The following is a 9,481-nucleotide window of genomic DNA, read 5'->3' as shown; positions in this document are numbered from 1 at the left end:
TGTTGCGATACTAAACTTTCATGAGGACCTATTACCTCCCTAGACTATTTAATACCATATTTTTTACCCCCTGAACTATTTAATAGTGTATTTTAAAGGTATATATGTGCCCACGTGGACACATTACTATTTATAATTTTGCATTATTTTTTGTCCACATGGACAAATATATATGTTTAAAATACGGTATTAAATAGTCTAGGAAGATAATAGGTCCTCATGAAAGTTTAGTATTGCAACAACAACTCCGACCAAAGTTGAAGTATTTTTCAAACCCTTATCCCTTATTTTAATTTCATATATGAATTTGTTTAGATCGATTTTTATTCGGACCGTGAGTAGCCATACTCAGGCTCAATATGTCACGGTTGAGCTACACTACTATAAATTTCACATAAGCTATTATTATTGACTCTTTTCGGAAAAAAATAAAAAATTGTATGCCATTTGTTATTCGGGTTGATTAAACTCTACCCGACCTGAATCGGATTCTGGGAGAGCCGCTACAATGGCGGATTCACTTCTCTCCTTTAACTTGTCGGAACCCAAAATCAACAATAAATCCCCCCGCAAACATTGAACTCAAACCCTAACCCTAATCGTGAAAATTCATCTCATAAATTGCAGTTCAAGGGTTGACGAGGAGATGGAAACTCACATGTCTCATCATCAGTATGAAAGACGACCCATATACAAGTCCAAAGCTCCTGCTTCCAAATGGTTTAAGGAATGGTAAGCGAAACAGCTCAAAATTAATCTCAATTCCGTATTAATCAATCACTTGTTAAATTATGCTTTTATCTGTTAAAATTCACCCGCCTGTTTGAGTATGGAAAAACATGGGATAGATGAGGCGAGAAGGAATTTTGTTGGTTCAAGGACTGGAATAGAGCAGGATAGATACAGCGCGATTCAGTAGTCTGATTGCAATGCACTACTCGAAGCTACTTTGTAGTGCTATATCGGAGGAGCTGTGCACAAGCAATTATAACTATGAATTGAATTTGCTTCATGTTTTCTTTCTTCCAATTATAGTTAGAGACTTCATTGAAATTAATGGATTGGCATTTGTTTGTAACGTGATGGGGCATGATTTGCACTAATTTTTATTAAGAAAATTGTCGGAATGAATGGAATTTGATTAAAAGGATTGCTTTGTCATATGTTGGTCTGATTCATGTGCTTTTTTGGCGGATTTGTGGGGATAGTTTTATCATGTTTAGGATCTGATGGATTCATCGCCTGTATTATTGGGTGTAAATTTGACTGTGATGGTGCATTTATGGAGGAAATAGTAATAGTTTTATGATGATCTAAGGATAGTATCAAGCAACTTAGCCTCAATCTCAAATTAGTTCGATCGGCTGCATAAATCTGTTATATACTCAACTCTATTAGGTCTCAGTATTCATCATAGTTAGACTATTTTTATGTGACCGTTAACCTACCGCAACACTCCTCCATTATCCGGACATTGGATGGGCTAATTCGTTACGAAGCTCACATGGGAAAATTGTAAAGATGCTAAAAGGGAAGTCTTTCTCGTCAAGAGAAAGATGATGTGATTCAGTATGAATCAGTTGTATTGCAACCTCGAATTTGCAACTTCTTTGCTTGGTATTTTTCATCAGGAGAGGGTTAGGACCTAGAATTCAGCCATTAAAAGCTGCAATAGAGATCACTGGAAAATTGCTTCTTTAGCTCCAAGCAAACTTGTCAGTTCACAATCATGTTAGGGAAGACTGGAGAATGATTACAAATTATAAACTAGAAAATCGCATTGTATCATGTTCCTTGTATTTCTAACGTTCTATAACTTGCATGAACTTTTAGTAGGTTAGACACGTGTTTGATTTCTATAACCGCTCCTTTAATCATCTCAGAGGATCAGTCATTAGGCACTGGCTGATGAAAGTATGTTTAGCCATGTATTTTCATTATAATTCCTACCATGTTTTAATTCTTTTTCTAACATCATTTTTATCCCAGGGTCCCACAAGATGTTGTTGCAACTGGTGGGAAGTGCTACGTCTTAAAGTGGGTGAATGGTAAGTTCTGAATTCTGCTTCTATACATCTTTTGGATAGTCTTGTGTTGATTAATCTTATATTCTTTATTTTTCCGTATCTTTTCTGGATTTTCAAATGCATATGCTGTGGCTTTTGGGTTGTACGTTGAATTTGACCTTATACTCTTCCCTTTCTATTTTGTTTATCAGAGGCCACATTAAAAGCTCTGAAGGAGAAGCCAAAAGAGGCAGGAGTACCTGTGTCAGAACCAGAGCCAACTACTGAAGTTCTTTTTCTTTGTAGCTATGAAGGTTGTGGAAAGACATTTATTGATGCTGGGGCCTTGAGGAAGCATTCTCACATCCATGGGGAGAGGCAGTATGTATGTCACTATGAGGGTTGTGGAAAGGTGAGTTTTTGTTGTCTTTGCATTGAGACTGCACTAAATGCTTTAGAGCGTCGGATGAGCTTGATTATTTCATTGTATTGATTCTACCATCTATTTTACTTATTTTGCTTTCATGACATTGTCCTCCGGACTCTGGCAGGGTTTGATTGGGGGAGGAAGTGATGGGAATATGGAATTCGTTCTTTTTCGCAACTATATTACCTTCCTTTATGTAGTGCTTCCTTCTAGAAATCTGCTTCTCAAGATACCATAGGTGTTCCTTGAGCTCATAAGATATTTTCGTAATAAATATTGATTGGCTGAGGAGTTGATTCAGGTTGTATTACTTATCAAACAAACGTTCACTGAAGTTGTATTTCAGGAATGTATTGTTTCATTTACTGCTGAACTGTCTTCAACCATTTTGAGCCTCAGATTGTGGGAAAAAAGAACCTCTCTATCTGACACAAGGAAGAGGTAAGGTTTGCGTACACCCCCCACCATCTGGGATCATACTGAGTATGTTGTTGTAATGGGGAAAAAAAGAAAAATCAGAGTTAGGTTTGTACAACAACTACTACTACACTTCAATCTCAAGCATTACTCATTATCAAGTAGGGAATTGAAAAAAGTCAAAGATCTTTTTTGAGATGTTGAGTTATCTGTCAGTGAAAGGAATGAAGTTTTAAGAAATTTCATTGTCTACGTGACAGACTGAGAAATTTTATAGCTCATGCAGATGGTCTTTAGCATAATAATTCCTATAACTGTAGTTTGTTCCTTTTCTTTATTTGGTTAAGTGGGATAGTTTACAACTTCTTGGTTATAAAGCTATCACATTAGAGCTTGCTCGGACACCACCTTACAAAAGGTTATCACATTAAGGGAGAATTACCTAGAGTGAAGTTACCCTGCTTCCAGGGAGATTAGAAGCCAAGATGTTAAGGATCTTTGGAGCTCAGTAACACAATTCTGGAATGTTCCAGATAGGACGTTTCATTGACACATTACTCGTTATTCATAGCATTGGAACGTGAGACTTTAAAGCTTACTTTTCAGGGGAAAGTCCGCTTTTACATTTTTCATATCAAACTTCTTTTCGCATAAAGTGTCCTCAACGCGATTTGTGCTAATAACTAAGTTCTGGCTTCTCTTGTTGAGAAGCAGTCTCTCATTTAAACTTACTCCCTCCATGCTGGTTGTCCACCTTTTATCTTGGTCTCACTGGTTCAGACTTCAGAGGAGCAGCCATTCTATCATGGTTTCCCCTAAACTATCCATCTGTAACTCTACCATGATGTTTGGTCTAGTGAAAAATATTCCATGGATGATTTTGCTAGGCGAAAGGTCACTCCTCCTAGAAAAGAAAACGAAAATGTTGTATGTTCTTTGTTCGGCCAAAAGATGAAAGCATCTCAAAGAAAGTGAGGAATGGAAAGAATAGAACTAATAATAGTTGTAAACCTTGGTGAGGATGTAGATACGTCAAGGTGCGAGTAAGCTAGCGAAGACACCACAGTTAACAAAAAAAGTAAATGTAATTAGACTATCACTAATTTATCTTAGCCGAAAGGCCAAGAAATAAATAAAACTAATAACTGTTGAAATGATTATTCCCAGTGAGAATGAGAGATCCCAAAAGTTTGTTTGAATGTGGAATAAACGAAGCGAAGGAAAAAAAGAATTGGAGGGGAGATTCCATTCAGTGCCATCAAGGGTACATGTATAACAGTGTCAATTTTTGGTCAGTAGACGCTGCTTTAGGGAATTTGAAAAAAAGTTTCAGGGGCTAACCAGTTGGTTTTAGAGTAGGTACATTTTCTTCTTTTAAAAAGGTATCATGCTAAACTAAGACTTTCACTTTAGGTAAATATTTTTCAGAGCACTGTTTGATTTTCTCTTGGACTGAAGAGATTGAGCGTCAAAGGAATCTTGCGCAAAATAGGAGTCAATGCATAGTGTGTTGGTGAATATCTTAGATTACCATAAAAGAAAGTCTTATTGGTGGGGATAAAAGCAAGCGAGACAATAGATTTACGTGTGTGCTAATCATGCATGATTGGATTTTTAGTTTGCCAAACTGTTTAGGGTGAAGAAAAAAACAAATCATTTATTCCTATGATTTACAAGTTCAACCATATGCTTCCTTTATTATTATTTTTTTAAACCTTGTGATTCTATTACAGGTCTTTAATTGCTTCCTTGTCTTCTTTTGCAGAAATTTTTGGATAGTTCCAAGCTAAAACGACACTTTCTTATTCACACCGGAGAAAGAGACTATGTATGTCCACATGAAGGCTGTGGTAAGGTAATAAATCCATTTGCTCTCGAAATACTTCTCCCGGCATACATTCTGTTTCTATTGCAGCTGTTATAATAATAATGCTGTCCTTTACTCTTGTATATAATGAGATGTCTACATTCTCTTTGACTTTCATATATTGGTGATATCTGTGACATTTTTCAATACCAATATTTAGTTATAATTGTAGTGGGAATTTTGGAAGAAACTATTAACTTCTCGATGATTTGAGGATATATTTTCTGTAAGCACGTCAACATTGGCTATGTGGATTTTAGATGCGTATTGGAAATTGGAATGTCAAGAATGGTTCTAAGTACTGCAAAGTGCTCAATGTTTGTCTGAAATGGAAAACAGTACTCCCTTCGTTCTAGTTTATGTGTCCCTATTTCTTTTTTAGTTTGTCCCAAAAAGAATGGTCTCTTTCTAAATTTGGAAATAATTTAATTGGCCAAATACACAAGCAGCTCCCTAAACTTATCCAATACTTTCAATTCGACACCTGAACCAAGACCAATACCTATGAACGCCAACACTACTCAAGATACAAATACCTATTGATTGCAAAATGCCAACATGGCTAAAAAGTATTATTCACTTCCTTGGGCATGTAAATCAATCCCAAAATAATTGTTATATTTTTTTTCATTAAAAAAATCACATTTTTCTCTCCATTGCCGCCACCACCCTTCCACCATTGCTTCCACTACCTTCTCCTTCTGCAGCCGCCACCCTTCTCCTCCTTCCACCATTGCTCCGCCAGTGCACCTTCAAATCACCACTCCAAGAATCACCTTCAACCTCTGAAATCACCTCCCTCACCTTCATCCTTAGCGACTCATCATCATGTAAACAGCTACCAAAAATTCCTTCCTATCATCTGAAACCACACCCACAACCACCAAACCCCACCTAAAAAAAAAAACAAAACCAGTTTCCTTCCATGAACTGTGGAATCTCCAGACACAAAAACATTTACACGAACACTTGCAGTGCACATACTATGCATTCACTCTCAGTCACACAATCCGTTTTCACTGCCGCCACACCATACACGCCTCCCAACCTTCACCTCTTGCAGTTTTATGCCATTTCCTCATCTTTAAAACCACCATGTGACACCACCCTTTATTCCCTAGCAGCTGCACACATGGACGTAGTAGAATTCATTCAATCAGGGATAATCTCCATGCCACCACCGTCACCGACAGCAGGTCTGGGGAAAGACAAGTTTGGGGAAAGACATTGGGGTGGGGAATTGAAGGAGGAACTAGTGGGTGGGGGGGACAACAGGAGGGGTGTGTGGTGATTGGTGTCGATTGGAGAGGGTTTCTGATGTGGAAGAATCCATGAGATTCATAGTTGCATTACTTATAGATTCCTTTCTATGGGTACATAGGATCAAGCGTAAAACAGTCTCTCTTGGCAGAGTTATGTTAAATAACCATACAAATGTCATTGCTTGTTTAAGACCACGAGTTCCAAAGTTTCCATTTATTTCTTAATTTTGTGCCCAGTCAAATAGGTTCACATACATTGAAACATAGTAATTGCGTGAAGAACAAATACAATTTGTGCGATTGTGCACTTTCCTGGCAACTCCATGACTGATTGGGGAGTGAGTAGCCTGTGCCAAAAGAATAAAAGAGAAGGGAAATAATAAAATAAAGAGAAGAAACCCCAAAATACAAAAGCAAAATGAAAACTTTCTTTTATGCAAAAGGTGCAAGGTTTGCTTCTCATCAGGCACCCTATGATGGGCCTCTTTGTCCCACAACTCCAAAAGAATAAAACAAAGAAAAAAAAAGGAAGGGACAAGAAACAAAAAAAAATAGAAGTGTTTGTATAACCCGTATTTATGTTTCCAAATTCTTTCTGGCTCAGGGCTTTGGTTTAGTGATAAGAGAGCGACACTTGTAGTGTGAATTAGGCCCACATCCTGAGTTTGAACCCAGTCGTAAATAATTTGATAAAAGCTTGTTATTTAAATGGAGAGGGGTAGAGTATGGGCCTATTATCCACTAAGTTTTAAACGGTGCGCCAGGTGGCCCTCGGGATTTCTTGGCCATCAAAAAAATGTTCCCAAATACTTTCTGTTACTGTATCCATAGGAATTCTATCTTGTTTCTTGTTCTGTTCAGGATAAATGTCATGGAACACAGACATGCTTGTATGTATTATGTTTTTATGACAGCTTCTGCTTCTTATTGTGCTTCAATTTCACAGATTCCTTTTGAAATCAATGCAGGCATTCTCACTGGATTTTAACTTAAGATCACACATGAAAACACACTCCCAGGAGAACTATCATATCTGCCCGTATCCAGAATGTGGAAAGCGATATGCACATGAGTACAAACTTAAAAATCATATTTCATCTACTCACCAGAAGGTTTGTAATTTGCTCTATCGTCCTTATCTTGACCATGATATACTAATACAGACTTTATGAACTTTTTCTATCTTTGATCACAAACAAGGTGCTATATGTCCTAAATGTTTCATCAATAATCACTTGCTGTTTCTTCCCAACTTTGGATTCTTAACATTATTTGGGCCAATTCCTCTTTGTAAACCTGACTGAACTTTGATTTCACATGCACATGTATTTAATTTCTTTGAATATATTTATCTCTAAGATTTTCTTTGCCCATAAATTCCAATATGCTGGAGGATTTCTGTTAGATCTCCTTATTAGTATTTTTCATATTACCCACTACCCTTCACTGCCCCATGTCCCCCCTTCATTTCCTTGTCAAAGTTGTTTAAAGGAAAAAGATGCTATTCAATGTGTAATCTTTTCCTCAATATAAATGTGTGGATAGAATTTTTATCGTCCTGTCAATGGTTGACTTTATGTCACTTTAAGTATACTGCGTAGAATAGAAGTTGACTTCATAACCAGAACTTAGCAGAAAAGACAGTAGTTATGCAGGGATTAATGTCCTGTATCACTTCATGCATCACTAAATTGATCACTTTTTGATGTTTGTGTTGACAGTTTCCTCTAATGATTTACTAGATGTTTAAGCTAATAGTTTCCTGTAGATATGTCACATGTGGATGCACCTTGCTTTCTATCTTGTAACGTAGCACTTGAAGCTGGATTTGATTACAATTTAAATCTTTTCATTATGTAGAACAACACACCAGATGCACATGCACATGCACATGCACCAAAGTATACTCCGCCTGTGGAGAAGCCAGTGAAGACTCCGAAATCTTCTTCAGCAGCTTATGGCTCATCATCATCTGACCGCCCTTACAGCTGTCCATATGAAGGTTGTGACAAATCTTACATCCATGAATACAAGCTGAATCTTCATTTAAGGAACATGCACCCAGGTCATTTCCCAGAGGAGAACGCGAGAAATGTTCAATCCACTGCTGACAATGAGATGGACGAAGGCAGTGATCAGGATGCATATGCTGCAAGACGTGGAAACGGAAGAATTCAGAAACAGAGCAGACCAAAACCAAGCTTAAAGCAACCACCTTTAAAAGTTGCACGCAAAAGCTCATCTAGTGCTGCTCAAGTCAATCTAAGTATATCGAAGAAACCTTGGCCGATTAAAGAAGAGAACTTCAATGAAGAAGATAGTGAAGAAACAGAAGAGGAGCGGGATGATGTTGGGGATGGATGGAGGTATGGTGAAAACGATGACGACGATGAAGAGACTGAAGAAGATGACTAGGCTTATATACTCATAGGTAGTTAAGTACTATGTTTTGGGATATAAATGGTTGTCATTGTCTAGAAAATGGGATTGGACCGTGCTTGTTAATGCCTTTTTGTATTTTATGAAAAGCATGAGGTTTTAGCTGTTTCCTAAACCCCACCCTCTCTAGTTGTCTCTCAGCATAGTACCATGGAGCTCCGCATAACACTCTGAGCTTCTTATTCATTTTTATTTCATAAAAACAAATTGAGATCTCTTATTATTATGGACTTGAGATCCATAATTTGTTATATATAATTCTAACAAAGGAAAAGGGACAAATATACCCCCGAACTATTATAAATGGTATGTCAATACCCTTCGTTATACTTTAGGGCTATTCATACCCTTACCGTTAATATTTTAGGTTGTGTATACCCTTGAGGTTAACGGAGGGACACGTGGCTTCATCTAAACAATTCGACTAAATTTATTTAATTTTATCCATAAATTAAAAACCTACCCATATGACCCGCCCATGAGGCCATGACCCATTTATCTTAAGCAAATTTGGATAAATAATGGCTACAGGATTTCGTCACTTTTATTTCCTTCACCATATTTTCAGCATTGCTTCCCGGCCGGCTCTGATGCCGTGTGCGCCTCAAACCCAGGACTCAACGCCGCCGCCATCGATGACAAACATATAATCTTGACCGGCAATTGAAAAGTCAATTTTGTAGTGTCGAAGAGAGATTGATTAATCTGGATTGGAGATAATGACTTTGACGGCAATGGAGCATGGGGAATCGGAGGTGGAAAAGCACCCAAGATCTCCCCAAGTCCATGTTGATTCCATCTGTGATCTACCTGAACTATATTTCTGGCGAATACAAGCAAAAAACGTCGGCAACGAATCCAATTCTTAATTTCTCATATATTTCTGTAATTTCATTCATTCTCCGATCTTTGTTGTGAAATCACCATTCTCCATCACATCTATGTTGAAATAACAAGTTCCGATTCGCAAATGTTAGAGGGATGAATTTGATCACAAAGTTGGTGAAACATAAAAATTGCAATTCGGTGCAGTATTCAATGAAATTATTTTAGTGCATTTGGG

The 9,481-nt window shown here is 37.5% G+C and overlaps 1 protein-coding gene across 1 annotated transcript; it reads left to right on the top strand.

Moving 5' to 3' along the window:
• The first annotated feature begins 407 nt into the window (after window positions 1-407).
• On the top strand, window positions 408-8,533 carry LOC102604302 (uncharacterized zinc finger protein At4g06634). Its single transcript, XM_006350486.2, has 6 exons — window positions 408-732; window positions 1,990-2,048; window positions 2,219-2,418; window positions 4,616-4,705; window positions 6,948-7,091; window positions 7,840-8,533. Exons 1-6 carry the CDS (start codon window positions 647-649, stop codon window positions 8,392-8,394), a joined length of 1,134 nt encoding a protein of 377 aa, XP_006350548.1. The 5' UTR covers window positions 408-646; the 3' UTR covers window positions 8,395-8,533.
• The last annotated feature ends 948 nt before the right edge of the window (window positions 8,534-9,481 follow it).

This window comes from Solanum tuberosum, unplaced genomic scaffold, assembly GCF_000226075.1.
Source record: "Solanum tuberosum cultivar DM 1-3 516 R44 unplaced genomic scaffold, SolTub_3.0 scf00126, whole genome shotgun sequence".
Classification (NCBI taxonomy): domain Eukaryota; kingdom Viridiplantae; phylum Streptophyta; class Magnoliopsida; order Solanales; family Solanaceae; genus Solanum; species Solanum tuberosum.
Note: the sequence above shows the minus strand (reverse complement) of the source record. Positions and strands in the feature narration are given on the sequence as shown.